General features: G+C 40.9%; 2 protein-coding genes and 1 pseudogene across 7 annotated transcripts; 2 read left to right on the top strand and 1 right to left on the bottom strand.

The window, feature by feature from the left end:
* The first annotated feature begins 2,890 nt into the window (after positions 1-2,890).
* Positions 2,891-3,765, top strand: LOC149053115 (uncharacterized; annotated as a pseudogene).
* A 1,337-nt stretch (positions 3,766-5,102) lies between these two features.
* LOC113684584 (E3 ubiquitin-protein ligase DZIP3-like) lies at positions 5,103-6,589 on the top strand. Its single transcript, XM_089213409.1, has one exon. The coding sequence runs from the start codon at positions 5,723-5,725 to the stop codon at positions 6,428-6,430; it is 708 nt and encodes a 235-aa protein (XP_089069535.1). The 5' UTR covers positions 5,103-5,722; the 3' UTR covers positions 6,431-6,589.
* Positions 6,590-7,836: 1,247 nt separating this feature from the next.
* Positions 7,837-10,385, bottom strand: LOC149053114 (52 kDa repressor of the inhibitor of the protein kinase-like). Of its 6 annotated transcripts, XR_016188686.1 has the most exons (3): positions 10,033-10,385; positions 8,471-9,411; positions 7,837-8,367 (listed from the first exon to the last, which is right to left on the bottom strand). XR_016188686.1 is itself a non-coding variant. In XM_089213210.1 (2 exons), exons 1-2 carry the CDS (start codon positions 10,160-10,162, stop codon positions 8,756-8,758), a joined length of 1,083 nt encoding a protein of 360 aa, XP_089069336.1. In that variant the 5' UTR covers positions 10,163-10,385; the 3' UTR covers positions 7,837-8,755. The 6 variants fall into 6 exon arrangements, 4 of the variants coding, with proteins under 4 accessions (XP_089069336.1, XP_089069351.1, XP_089069356.1 ...); XR_016188683.1 differs by lacking the exon at positions 10,033-10,385 and having other exon boundaries at positions 8,471-10,013; XM_089213210.1 differs by having other exon boundaries at positions 7,837-9,708.
* Positions 10,386-15,255: the final 4,870 nt, after the last annotated feature.

Raw genomic sequence — 15,255 nt, 5'->3', positions numbered from 1 at the left:
TACTACTCGACAAGTCTAAAGCTTTCGACAGCATCCGACATGACACCTTTCTACCGAAGTGGCAACTTCTGGGTGTATGTGACCCCACTCTAGCCTGGTTTCAGAGTTACCTATCATCACGCAAGCAAGTGCTTAGGATTGGCAGTGTCCTATCCGACCCCCTCCCACAGACAGCAGGTGTGCAGCTATGCTCGCTTTGTACGTTAGCTACCTCCTCTCTGATCGGGAGAAGTGCGAAGCCATAGGTAATGTAAACGACACCAAGCTTCTTTTGGCTCTTCCCCAGTCAGACGTCAGTGTTGCCATTCCTGACCTCAATAGTGATCTCCGCGAGATAGCAAAGTGGTGCTCACTAAACTCTCTGTTAATTAACCTAAGCAAAACTAAGGTTCTTGTCGTTGGCGTACCACAACTAACGCGAAACGTATCTCTACCTCACGTCGTTCTGTTGGGGAACAACATTAAGCCCTCTTCTGTTGTAAAAGACTTGGGAGTTCTGTATGGACTCTGCCATAACCTTTGATGACCTCGTATCTAAACTGTCCTCGAGCAGCCTGTACAATCTACATCGTATCAATGGAATCAAACATCTTTTGGACAAGAAAACTCTTACCTTAATTATCAATGCTCCTATTTTCTATCTGTAGTGGCAGTGACGTTTATGTCACGTGAAATTTGCAACCATGTGCTTTTGAGAGTTCACCATCTTGCCAATAGATTTGCTATGCTCCTGGAGTCTCGTGTGTTTTCCTCTCTTTCGAAGCTACTAAATTTGGCGACAAGGATAAAAGTCGAACACAAGAACACTTCTAATGAATTCTGGGCTTTGGCCGTCTGTTTAAGTGGACTAACTGGTCCTGCGGCGTTTGACACAGTTGGCGAACCTGCCACTCTTTGGCAGCGTCGGCGAATTTGGAAAGATGAATTTGAGCTTTCCGTCAGGCATCGACGACCCGAAACAGCAACGGGCCCTTCTTTTACTTTTAGCAGGACCGAGCGTACGAGAAATTTTCCGTATCATTCCCGAAGAAACGAAGGGCGACCCTAAAGACTACAAGAAAGCGATGAAGTCACTCACTATAACTTCAAATTGAAGAAGAACATTCCAATGGCGCGGTAAAACTTTCTAGGAGCTATGCCTGCACCTTGCAACGCTTGAAGTGCATACAAACGATAAGATAGTTAATGTCATTTTATTGAGGTGCCAGCTGTAATCTTATATCAGAGCATGTATTTTATTCTCTAACAGGGGAGGAAAGCACCCTTAGCAAGGTGTGATAAAAAAGTGTATGCATACGCACTCTCGAAACTCGAAACCGCGAAACCGCTACAGCTTAAGGGAAGCTGTATGTTGAGAGTCACTGTACCACAGACTGATATTTCCGCCACTGCAGAATTTTACATAGTCTCAGGGCAGGCTGCAACCCTGCTAGGTCGTAAAACATCAGAGATCCTTGCAATACTTAAGGTTGGATGTTAAACTGCAGCACAAACAAAAGTGTGTCATTGGAGCCAAGAACTTGGAGTACATGGGAGAAGTGCTCACGGGAGAGGGGCTGCAGATCTCCAAGAGGAGAGTGGAAGCGACTGTTGACGCACCAAAACCCCAAAATCAATCTAAAGTGAAAAGCTTCCCGGGATCTGCCCTCCTTGGAATTTCGACAATATCGAGCCGCTTGTGGGACCTAACGTGCATTGGCAAGTCCAGGAAGTGGGGTACTAAGGAAGAATAAGCTTTTGAACATATTAAGAAGTTGCAACAAATGCCCCAGTCATGGTTTCTTTCGTCAAAGATGCTAAGATCCGTCTTGTAACAGAAGCCTTACTTGTTGGCATTGGAGAAGTCCCAGAACAACAACAAGAGGATGGTTCATACAGCCCAGTGTGCTATGCCAGCCGCAAGCTAAGTAATGTGGAGAAGAGGCACTCTTAGTTCGAGAGAGAGGCGCTAGCCGTCCGTTGGGCCTATCAAAAATTCTGCCCCCACTTGTATGGAATCGAGTTTGAGCTCCGCAAAGACCACAAGCCGTTGGTAACCGTTCTGGGTGTCAAGAGTACACGCCCATTAGCAGGTATTGAAATATGGTTGTTATACCGCGAGCAATTTCGTTATCTAGTGACAATTCGGGGAAAGAAAACTCTGCGGATGCCCTAAGCCGGCTCAAGACGATGCACATGAAAGCACGGAATATGCCTTCAGTATAGCTAGTGAAGCTGTATAAGCAGCACTCACACCCCAACAAATTGTGAAAGCATCTGCAAAAGACCCCACATTATAGTTGATGCATCAAGCTGTTACCTCAGGAGACTGGAGTCACTTATCGGGCACAAGATACAGAGCTTTGGCAGAAGAACTGCGGGTCCTTGGCCAGCTTCTCCTCAAAGGTAACCGTATCATAATGCCAGAAGCCTCTGGAAATATACACTCGCACATAAGGGTCACCAAGGTATGACAAGCACAAAGGTCCGCCTCAGAGAAAAGGCATGGTGGCCCAGCATGAATAAGCAGGTTATACATTAGTAAAAGCCTGTCATCCTTGCCAGTTAGTCGGCCCTAGAAGTACGATCGAACCCATCAGGTCCACAACATTACCCAAAGTTCTATGGGTTGATATCGCTATTGACCTATTGGGGATTCCCAGCGGAAGCTACCTGCTCGTAGGAGTAGACAACTACTCACGCTGGTCCGAAGTCATCTTGTTGAAGAAGACAGATGCATCACACGTCGCAAGAGCCATGGAGGGTATTTTTCAAACACATGGCATACCTTAGAGTGTCCGCTGTGAGAATGACCTGATATTTGCCTCCACATAGTTTGAAGGCTTTCTGGATTTCTTAGGAATATTTCCCCGGAAAGGAATCCCCTACTGGCCACAGAGTAATGGTGAAGTCGAGCGCTGCAACGAGACTCTATTGAAGATAAAAAGAATCGCTACTTTGGAAGGTAAAGACTGGAAAAGGGCATTACGAAATTTCCTTCCAGTGTCAAACCACACTTCACACAGTGTCTGGGTTGTCCCCAGCCGAGCTCCTAATGGGTCGATGCCTCAATGACAGACTTCCAAGAGTAACCATTCCAAGTGAAAGAATCACCGAGGCCCATTGGCAACAGCCTCTTCGCGAGAGAGACGCGCGGGGGAAACTTCGGCAGAAAGAGTATGCAGACAGAAAGCGGTCAGCACAATACAGTGATATTGGCGAGGGAGATCACAGCCTGCTCAACAAGACCTGTGACAACAAACTGTCTCCCAACTTTGAACCAGTATCATACAAAGTGGTAGAAAAGAAAGGCAATGTTGTCCTCAAAAAAGATCAGGAGGGAAACACCAAACTGTGCAATTCGAGCCACATGAAAAAGTTTATTCAGTCAGCCCATCCACTGAAGCCACTGAAGCCCACGGAGGAGACGAGGGAGATGAAATACCCACCAGAGGACAGTCGAAAGCGACTGCTTTGATCCCGCCAACCTATATTGATAAGCACCCTACCCCACCTCCTGAATCCACAGCAAGTCTCTTTCCCTCACGGCTTACTCGTGTTAGACGCCCTCCAGCATGGATGAATGACTTTGTGTCCTTTGGTGCCTAAACTGATAAACATCCGATGCAGATCTATGTAGTTCCCAGTTTATCTGTATGTAGTTTCAGGACATTGGACATTGATTATTTGGGCATCATAGGGAGTTTTGTATTAGGTGAAAAGGGGATGTACTGTAGTGGCAGTGACGTTTATGTCACCTGACCATTGCAGCCATGTGCTTTTGAGAGTCCGCCATCTTGCCAGTGGAGTTGTTGTGTTCCTCGAGTCTCGTGTGTTTTCTTCGCTTGCGAAGCTACTGTATTATTGTTCTACCGTATGGGGTAAGACCTCTACCAAAAACATTTCTAAGCTTCAACTCATTCAGAACTTCGATTATAAATAATCCTGGGTATCAAAAACTTTGATCATGTCTCTGCTGCGCGCAAATCCCTTAGCTGGCTAGGCGTCCGTCAAAAACTTTTAGTGAATACCGTTACTATGGTCCATAAGTGTAGAGTAAAGCAGGCAACACTAGAAACATGGCACAGCTAAATCTACCTAAATGTAGATTATCAACAGGTCAACACTCTTTCGCTTTTTGTGGGGCGGAACATAAACAATGTGGGATATTGATCAAATGAAGCCTTTAAGTGCTACTGTGGTTCTTTCTTTATTTACTCCATATTCCATTTATTCAGTGAATAAAGAAAGAACCACAGTAGCACTTAAAGGCTTCATTTGATCAATATCCCACATCATTACGACATGCTACTAAAGGACACGTTCAAACGTTTAACATAAACAATATTTCAAGGAAAGTCGCTCACTCTGTTGGAAACTCTTCTTACGTGGATCGAAACAAATCTTTCAAGCTGTATATGAACTCATGTAAATATCTTTTTCGCGACAAATGTAAATATTTTTTGCCCCATCGAAATTTATCACTGTATATTTGCTATCATTGAATATTACGACAGAATATCCATGTATAGGGGAGCAGTAATAATAAAATGTATTGTATTGTATCTTACAGTCGAAATCGTTCGACTAGAATCGGGTCACGTGGTTGTGCAACGATTAAAATCGAAGTCTTGATAAAGTCCTGATACGCGACTGATCACTTAAAACTAAAAATAGCATTAAGTTTTGGATCACACAGGAGTGCTAACCAATTCATTATTCGCCATTTGCGAAAAAAATCTGTGGTAATTTTAGGCTTATGTCAAGTTAACAGTAGTCTCATTCTTAGCTTCGTGTACAAACTCCGCAGCATTTCGTGGTATTCTGCATTCCCCGTTCATGCTGTATTGTGCTTCATTTGTTTATCTGCTGCCACGTAGTCCTCGTGATTCTCTACCCACATAATACTCGGCAATCGAATTGTGGAATAAGTTGAGAACATTTTCTAAAACTTGGCTTCGGTTGATAATTATGTATAAGGATATTAACATATTAACGTATCCTGCAATTTCCTTTAAAAATCAATTTATCATACTGTAATATCGAAGGCAAGAAACGCACTGATATAAGAGTAAGCATATGGTTAGATTGAGTTTATTTCGATAATTTTGCCATATGTTAAACATAGAGATTGTTTTGGTGAAATTCTGAATCCGAAGAAATTCTTGTTTTCCCGGATGTGATCAACCTTTATCTTCTCCTTACGTTATTTCGATATTTGCAGACATTGTAAAACACGCTGGTGATTGGAATTAGGAAGCTATCAGCCAAAAGGCCCGGAATGCTACCCTAGATTCCCCTAATTTTGATGCATGAAAAGTGTACCGGCTAGAAGAGCGAAGTTGTACTCGGATGCCTGTAAGAGAAGGCCAATTTTATTTTCACACAGCGTGATAAATATCGACACGATCACGGCGGCATATGTCACGCTTTTTTTAAGTCACGTAAAAGCAGATTTGAAAAGCATATGCCAGCAATTTTAAAAGAGAAATCAGTTTTCCTGAGGTATTTAAAGTTAGTTTGATGTAATACCCTTGCTGGCCTTAAGATGTAACGGATATTTTTGGATATGTGATCAGACGTCAAACTTTGAAAATTTTGGTCTGAGTCAATTGGTTTTGAAACTAGATATTTTGTTCATTCTGCCAGTGCTGAGCCTGGGAGACTGACGGAAAAGCAGCAACCAAATTTCTTGGTTAAAAAGTTGTTAACCTCTGCTCAATTAACGATCCAGTATTTCTTTATGGCCACCGCTGCAGCACCTTTGTTTCGTTCGACAAAAGAGACAACCAATTACGCCAGCTTATGCCGGCTTCTGGTGGACGTCGGTGCACACATCTTGAGAGAGACTTTTGATAAGAGGCGTCCAACAGGAAACCTGGACGCAGTTTTGTCAAGTCCTCCAGTTCGTGCGGTCTTACGATCACTTCGACATAAAAGGATCCTTAATCCTTCACAATGGAGAAAGCTATATCCTGCCATCAAATCTGCAGTTTCATCAAATTCTTTCGATATCTCTTTACTAATGGTTTTGCTGAGGAAAATATGCGGTCTTGCTCCTCCAGCTACCGGCTGGGACACACCTCCTCCTGAAGCAGACACGACCCTTGAAGCAGATATCGTTCGCATCAAGTGCTACATATACACAGTTTATAGTCATGCCAGCGAGGCCTCAGTTGATGACCCAACATTCAGTCAATACTGGCAGGACATCCAAGATGCATTGGTGAGACTGGGAGGAGCTGGTTACCAAAGCGCTATTGATGATCTGAAAAAGGAATACATGGATCCTGATTTGGAAGAATCCTATAAACAACTTCTTAAAAAGTGTGTGATGTGTGAAGTCAGCATCAAAGAAAGACTTTATGAAATTGGTAAAAGCGAGGTTGAATTAAAGAAAGCAGCCGCTAATCCTGAAAAGAAAGCAGGAGACAAAGGTATTGTGTATTAACGGTAAAATCTGAGCAACGGCCTTTTGATCGTTCTAGAGGAAAGAAACTTGAAGAAGAAGATAGAAGGTTCTCTCATCTCAGGGTAATAAGCAATTTAACAAACAGTTCATTTCAGCATTAAAAAATGGCTACCTTTAAAAATAGCTTAAGTTCGGAGAATATCTTCCAATGGAACTGATCCCTTCCTCCTTGACCAAAAATTGGAAAAAGACCAGGTGTTGTCTTTTCCATCCATTTTCTCGGGTGATAAGCGAGTTATTTTTATTTTAATTTTTTTTTGTTCCTTGTGTGGGAAGTAAAGAGAACTCATAGTTGAAATGGGTTCCTTACAATGGTTATTTGCACCAAAAAAACTGAAATAAGTCTCACAGTATTTACCTGGTCGGGTTCGTCGAAAGAGAGAGATGGAAAAAGGCCAAAATTCTTAATGAACTGGAGATGAGAGGGAGCTTTTCTCCCCTAAGTGTACTTAGGTTATACCTAATCTCTAGCATAAAAACAAAAAAAATATGTGTTTTCGGAGTCAAAGTTAGTTCTACTCGTACCACAAATTCCTCGATCCTCTCCCGAAGTGGGTTGGCTAGCGTTGGTAATCATATGATTTCGAGTACAAGTTAGATTAACACAGTACGAGTAAATTGTTCAAATGGGAACAAACTGCACGAGCCTGTAGGGCAAGTGCAATTTGTCGTTTTTGAAAAATTTACAAATGCTGATTTATCCTAAATTGTACGGGAAAAATCATAAGATTACTTGTTATTTATATACTTTCCAAAATATGACTTTTTTCCTCTTTAGTTATCTTGTGTGTGAGTATGTGTGTGTGTCTGTGTGTCATGGCTCACTGGTTCGGCCGCTTGCCTTTGCCTTTGCTGCAGCCGGTCGGGCTTTTCCTAAAGAACCTGGCTCGAGCTTTTAAACTCACCGTTACGAACAATCGAGGTTTTGTACTCTTTGTCTATCAGGTATCGGTCGACAGTAATAATCATTACAAGAAATATATCACGCTCTTTATCTTCCCCTTCTTTCTTACGAACTATTGCATAAAATTCCTCGCGAAGTTTGTCTAGGGCCTCCGATTCTTATTTTTCAATGCCCAAAGCTTCCAGAGTTTTAGCTAGTTGTTTGTGCTTTGTTTTGTATTTCAATTTTTGGCATTCTCCATAAAAATCTGAAGTAAAAAGTTGTTACCTTCTCCTAACCTCTCCGCCATTTTTTTCGTTGCGCTTTAGCAGGGGTGGATCCAGGATTTTGAGTGAGTAGTTTCCACCCGAGGACCCACTCCTGCTAGGGGTGTTCGGGGGCATGCCCCCCCGAGAAAATTTGAAATTTGGAGCTCTCTAAAGGCCATTTCATGCATTTTTAGAAAATTTAATTGCCCCCAAAAGACTAAAAAAGCATGTAATCAAAAAGGCAAAAAACATTTATTTTTCTTGAAAGTACTACAGGAAACACTCTGATCTACAAATATTCCACCTTTAGCTACTGTGCAAACCAGTGTATACAGTGTTTTCAGGAAGGCCAAGTCATCACCAAGACTTTTCACACTGGAAAACATCACCTCCCAGTCAGGAAAATCAAGATGTGGAGAAAAAAAAACGAACCAAGTGTTAGTGTTTTTGATAACAAAAGAAAAACAAGCACAATTGATGATATAGTTTAAAGATTGATAATAAAAATCTACTTGCCTTTTTCATCCTTGGGACCACAGGCTTACCATCCATAAAGCCCCTCTCTCTCTCAAATTTCTTCTGTGTTGTGCTCCTATAATGAATGAAATGAATGAAAGCCAGGCTCAATAAATCCAAATGTTTAGCAACACTAAAAACAACATTTCCTGAGCTGGCTTTTATTCATTTCATTTATAGTAGCACAACACAGAAAAGAATTTGAGAGAGAGAGAAGGGCTTTATGGATGGTTAGCCTGTGTTGGGAGCTGGAATTAAAAAAATAAAACAATTATTAGAAAAATATAAATTATAAGAATCATAAAATGATATACAAATTGAAGTAAAATGATAATTTGAAATAATACTAGCCTTTCTTCATCCTTGGGAATTCCTGTGAAGCTGGTTGAGTTCAGTGAAAATGTTTGTTAACCATTTAAGCTTAACATGAAAACCCAATGTCAATGTCAATGGAAAATCATCACAAGTAAAACAAAATAGAAAATAACCTTGAAATGAGTTGAAAAAAGTTATACAGGCACCAGTTTGAGCTTCTGTACTGTTCTCCATCAGTTTAAGGATTATGAGACTTAAAGGCCATAAGCCAGACAGAACATAACTCACAAGTACTCTAGAAACAGCTGGTGCAAAAAATTATTACAAAATGTTTGCCATTCTCATTCTCCTAGGATGTAACTCAGCAAATAAATCTATTATACGTTCAAGGTCAAAATCCATGTCTCTGTGGGCATGCATCAGTGCCAATCCATTCAGTCTGTCCTGGGTCATTGTATTTCTCAAATAGTTCTTAAGATTCCGAAGGGATGATATGGATCTCTTACAAGATGCAGATGAAATTGGAATTGTGATCAGGACTTTCAGCATGGAATAGATGTTGACATATGCATCTTTGTCAATATCCTTCAGTGTAGCCTCCAAACTGTCAGGAATAATATCTCCTCTGTTATTCCTCCCCTTCCACAATCTCTCCCATAACAAAAGCTCTGCCTGTAATCCTGCATAATTTGGTATGTCCTGTCTGTAATGGTTACAAAATTCCAAAACATTGGCCTTCCAGGCAGGGTCAGTAGCTAGTAAAACAGAGGGAATAATCGAAATACCTTTATAGCAAACAAATACATCATCCTGGAATCTGGTGTTGAGCTGCTGGAGTACATGGTCAAGAAAAACTCTAGTGAGATTGATCTTGAAATATCCCTCAGGAGTTGCAGCAGGAGCATTATTTCTATGCATTTGTCTCTGGGCTATCCTTGGCATTTCTGGCTGGACTGCTACTTGTCTTGCAATGGTCACTGCTTCCTGGTAGAGATTATGATGTCTGTTATCAACGTCAGTGCTCATGTCTTCAAGGACTGATTTCAAAAGAGCAAGTTCATCTTTAGCTTTTAGAAGATCCATTGCTTTTTGTTGCAGCTTCACTGTGAGTGGTCTAGTTAATCCCAAAATATGTCTGACAATAACAAGAGAAACAATAAAGGAAAAGTTGATTGCATTAATTAAGGACTGAGCATCATGTCTGCTTGTTGGATTCCAGGTTGAGTCTCCAGGGCTGTTTCTGTTAAGTGAGATGTCTTCAAGTGTAGCTGTGACTGGGTAGAGAAGTTCAACTATGCGTTCCATTCCATCAATCCGTTCAATCCATCGTGTGCGGCACACATCAATTAAAACAGTATGGTTTGCCCGAGGCAATAGTTCTCTGATCTTGGCTATTAAATGTTGTTGACGCTTGGGAGAGTTGTTAAAAAAATTAGAAATCTTGCGCACAATATCCATCATGAACTCCAAAACAAACACAAGCTAAACAATATGCTCCATCGAAATATTTGGAGTAAGCTAGCCATGGAAATCTTTTCAGCCAGCCCGAGACAAACTTACGAGATTTTCCATTGACACGGGGAAATCAAAAAGCTCACCTGGTTTCCACACGTTTTCGACGAACTCCAGCTTCTGATGCGGCGAGTAGTTGTGGATCTCGTCGAAAACTAGGCCAATGTCGAAGGGAGAACAATCCTCCCTCCGACAAATAGGATCTCCGCGAGTCATAACACTAGTATTTTTTAAACGTTTAACAGTAAATTCCGTCGTTAACCCCTGAGCAAGTTCAAAAGTACTTGTATTGTAGGAGCAACGAAAGAGACCCGCTGGGGGAGGAACTGCCCTTTTTATACTTTGTCAGTAGTTTCCAAGGTAGTTTCCAAACACAACTAGCCAATCAGAAGAGTGTTTTGAGTGAGTTCCGATGACGAAATCTTTGCTAGCCAATCGTGAGGGGTTTTGACTGTGTTCCGCCTTTTATTGTCACCAAATAATAAGGACTTACACCCACCGGTTGCGTAAAGATTGGCTCCACGAACATTTTCCGACGGCTTCCGACGGTTTCCGAGGTGTAATCGAAGCTCGAAAGGCCAGCGCGTGATCCGGAGCGCTCCCGAACGCCTCATGACCGCAATTATAACGAAATTAGTCATTCTAAACGTATTTTCTTTAATAAATAACTGTAAAACAGGAAGATGGTTTATTTCTGGAAGACGTTTAGTGATTTCCACAAAAGTATCAGTAGTTTCCAAAGGGAAATTAGAGTGTTTTCCAAAAGTACTTTTATCAACATTTAACTAGGTCGGAAAAAATTTGAGTGAGTTCCGGAAATCAGGTAAACTACCCTGGATCCACCCCTGCTTTAGTGACTCTCCTGGCAATCAAATGATTTTTATCTTTTTACGCTCAACTTCAACTTTTTTTCGACGTCTTCTTAGCAAAAGAGCGTTCTGAAATGTTGCCATGCATATTATAAAGAATGAAATAATCTAACCTTCATACAAGCCCCTTGCTACACTTTTCTAATTGCTCTGTCAGAATTTGGCAAATGGATTCAAGATTAACTTGCACTTTTTGGAAGGCCTAATTAAAGCAAAACTTAGTTAGTGTGATAACTAAACGCGTTACAAGTCAGGCAGTTCACTGACTCTTCGTCGAGCATTGGAAAAGTTAATCGATCCATGAAGGGTTTATGAAAATAAATGCAGGTAACAGTTTTCTTCTCAGCTGTGACGGAATACTCCCATGCGTTAAAGAAACAATAAGAAGCCAAACCGATTACCTCGCTCAGGCCTCATTGAACATGTCCACAGTGAGAGCAGATCACATATTCACCAACATTTTCATGCAACATGTGAAAAGAAAAGAATGCCTTCGCCAGTAAGGTCAAATTGGTGGAAAGCAAATTAAAAGCTCTCTCTTTTTTTCGGTATTCATTGGTTTTCTAGATATCGGCATCGACCATGTCTAAAAGCACACAAACGTGACCACGAGTGACCACGAATGGTGGTCACTCGTGGTCACTCGGGTGTACTTTTAGACATGATCATCAGCATCTAAAGTTGGAGTAGCTAAAAATATGCGAGTCGTGTTGCGTAAATGAACACCACGGGACAAATATTTCAAATATCACGATTTCCCGACACATCCGTTTTCATTATTCCTGGAATGTTTTGGTGAAATTTGACGAAAATCGGACAAATCAATGTACCCTATAAATTCGGTCAAATTTGTCGTATTCCTCCCAAAGTCAAATTCGAAATTTTAGCTCATAGAGGTTCGCAAACAACATCTCCCCACGCCAAGAGATTATCTCGTCTCCTGAAACCGCAAATAATGGGACAACTGCATCTCCTGGCGTCAATGACGGTGGATCAAGATTCTCGATCGCTCAGTGGACCCTTGAGGAGGACGACACAATAATGAGCAAAGTTGTCAAAGGCAAAGAAAACCTGCGGCAAAAATGGAGAGGCTGGAAAATGTGCTGAGGAGCAAGACAGCAAATCGGCAGCTCTTAAAATTACGATTCGAGACCATTGTTGATGTCTTTGTTTCCAGGCTTCAATAAAGGAAAGGAAACCTCGTTTTTAAAAGTATGTATGGCAAATTTTGGTTGCCAGCGTGGAGCTCCGTCAGTACAAGTCTCTTTTGCAAAGGAAATTTTTTCTTTTCTTTACAGAATGGTACTCTTTCTTTCTTCTTTGGGCCTGTTTTCTCTTTTTTTTTTCTTTTTTTTTTTTTTTACCAAGTACTTTTTTTCCGCTCTTGATTTTTCCGTCAGCAAAGATTTTTCCATAAGCAAAGAGCTCCACGAGTGAATTTTTTAAAGTGCGCGATGTAAACAAAATATGGAATTACATGTAAATGAAAATCGAGCCTCAACGTGAGCGATTGCCGCGAAACTCCCCCAGGGGCTCGCCCAGGTCCGTGATTATGACACCTTCCTAATTTATTAACTTTCATTTACAAATACGTTTTTCTAAATTAATCGGTTGCTTTAAAAGATTTCGGAATTTTATTTATGGAAACGTTATGTTGAATGTTTGAATTCAGTTTAGTTAAATAAAACAAAAATCAAATTTTTCGACCTCTGAGGGTGGAAATTCCCTCTGCCTCCGATCGCTAGCAGCTAAGAATTTTTACCCTTTTTCCGTGGGATGTCTATGGTATACCATGGTGAAAACCCAGCTGGGTTTCTTTTTCATTGCATGGACAAATTGTAAAGCTAGCCAATAGGAATACGTACAATCTAATCAATTTTCCTCTTATGTGAACATTGGCGGCTGGATTGATCACAAGCAAACGAAAATAATTCTCTGGCAACAGAAAACCTATGGAAATCATTTCTGCATTTCTATAATCTCACTCAGTCAAAAAAACTAGCGGTCATATTGAGTACTTTCTGAGGTATTTTCGTTCCGAGGCAGAACACTTATCAGATACAAGCTGAAGAAAACCGTGTGAACAAAGATCATAACGTTACAATGCAAATATATATTGAGCTACTGAGAGGCGATAAGTGACAGGATTGGAGAATGGTGAAGTTTGGCTTGTGCAGGCGAAGAAAGATTTAGATTTCAGCGGCTAAATTTAACGAATTCTGCAAACGTAAATTCTATAAACGCATGTTACTATTTTTTGCTGTTTTTGTCGGCTGTGTATAGGTTAATTATTCTGCGGAGTTGGATGGTTACCGTAAATGTGGATCTCTTCGTGATTTTCCGGAACCTTGGCTTTTGAAATAAGAGCAACCTTGCTTTGCAGCAAGACCTGTATCTACAAGTTAACAACCATGTTTCATCATGCACGAGTTGGCCATGATTCTTTGATTAGATAAGGGAGACAGTTGAATTTATTTGCCATGCTGTGGTGTTTTAATCGATTTCTTTCTTACCACAAACTTACTACAAATCGCTTGTAAATAACTTAGTACAGTCTTTCAGTTGTATTAAAGTATATACGGCCTGTTTTCGTACTTATTGACGTTTTTGATGAAAAAAAATCACGGTTCAAAGGAGAGAAGTCTTTGTCAGCGGAGATGGAAATTGTTTTACAAGCTGTTGCTTTTAGGAGGGATGAAACAAGCGCTGAGAATCACGAGGAGATCAGGAGGTGGAGTGGCAGTTTGTCTCAAAAAAAAGGTTTTTGAGCTGCGACCCTTCGCTACTTTCAAATACAAAAACAGTCACTGTTTCTTCAACACTAAAATTTTCTATAGTGGTTTCTTCGGCTGATCTAACTGACTAATCATGGTAGACTGTAACTGCACAATTTCTTTCAATGCTACACTTAGTGGCTCTCAGGCATCCCACGTAATCGCCTTTAGGCGTCTTACTATACTTACGTCTATTTAAATTGAGCCGCAGCTTAATTCTTTAAATTGAACATAAGATTGTCAATTGAGATTGCGTGGCTTTCAGAGCTGTTAGTTAAAGTGTTACCGGAATAAAGTGCGGGCTAGTCTGCCATCTTTAGGTAGATACTTTCACCTCATTTTGCTTAAAGTGATGCCTCATTAGCCAGTGACAGGGTTATACCCCACTCAAAACAAAGCTTAAACATGTTTCAAAGCTGTATTGTCAATAGGAGCTGCTTAAACCAATGTTTGTCGACTTCAAATATAGCACAAATTGTATCCCATGGACAATCCCTCCCCTGCCTTTTAATAAAAAAAACTCCCGACCCCCCACCTTAAGGTGATTGACAAAAGTGCGACACTCCCCTCACTACTTCGTGGTATGTTCCATGCCGTAGTTATCTCAGAGCATTTTGTGAACGTAAAATGTTTGAATGTAAATATATCTCGATATTAAATGTGTGTGAGCTGAAACAAGAAAATGCGAACAATCAGTGTGGGATATTAACGTTGTATAGCTGAAGCTTTAAATGGAAGTATAAACTTTGAGACTTTGTAAGTCCTTCTCCAGCTACACCAACTCCACGACCCTATCCCGATTACAGCAAACTTCCCAACTTTCCAACCTACCAAGTACGAAAACATCTACGAGTGGCCGCAAACCTGATGATTATCAGCCTCGAGCTCAAATAAGGGTAACCTCAAAGTGGAGGATAAAAAGGTAATCGAAGAGCCTTCTGAAAAATACATTGTCTCAGAAAAGCTTGTTGCAGATTATATTGAGCATCTAACTGGCATTGAGACGAGAAAGGATAAGCGGTGAACTGATAATGACAGGAAGCGTGCCGAAAGAAAGCAACAGGAATACAATGATATTGATTGGGAAGATCTCTATCACAGAAACCAGTCGCCATCCCTTAGAGTAGGTAAACTTGAACTTTGCATTAATCACCACAATATTGCACTTAAAGGAAAGTGAAGGCACATACTGGTAGTAAGATTTTGACTTCTACTATGCAGGACAGTCAGAAAAACATTCAGCCAGCCTCTGACTCAAATTCAGAGTCTGATAGTGACAAGGTAGAGCGCATTGTTGGATCTAGTAGCAACTCTCAAGAACTAAATGACTCAGGAGATCAGGCAGCGGTTTGTCAACAGGAGCAAGAGGCTGAAGAAACGATACCTGAGTCTATTATGTCTCGATACGGATGGAAAAGGATACGGGTCCTCCGAGAAAATTATGCGCCATGGCATATACATGTAGAAATGTAACATAGAACCTATAATAAAATATCAAAGTAGGTGAAAATAAAAACTTAACCTATAAGTAAAATGGATAGCAACATCGCAAAAGTCCTCATTAAAAAATTCTGGAAAAAGTGTGTTCCTTAACTTGAATTGCCTACAGAGAGGTATGACCCTCCCCTTTAGGTGCTCACTTTTACCAATAACCCTCCCCTCTGAG

Source organism: Pocillopora damicornis, chromosome 1 (genome assembly GCF_964200805.1).
Source record: "Pocillopora damicornis chromosome 1, jaPocDami1.2, whole genome shotgun sequence".
NCBI classification, from domain to species: Eukaryota; Metazoa; Cnidaria; class Anthozoa; order Scleractinia; family Pocilloporidae; genus Pocillopora; species Pocillopora damicornis.
Note: the sequence above shows the minus strand (reverse complement) of the source record. Positions and strands in the feature narration are given on the sequence as shown.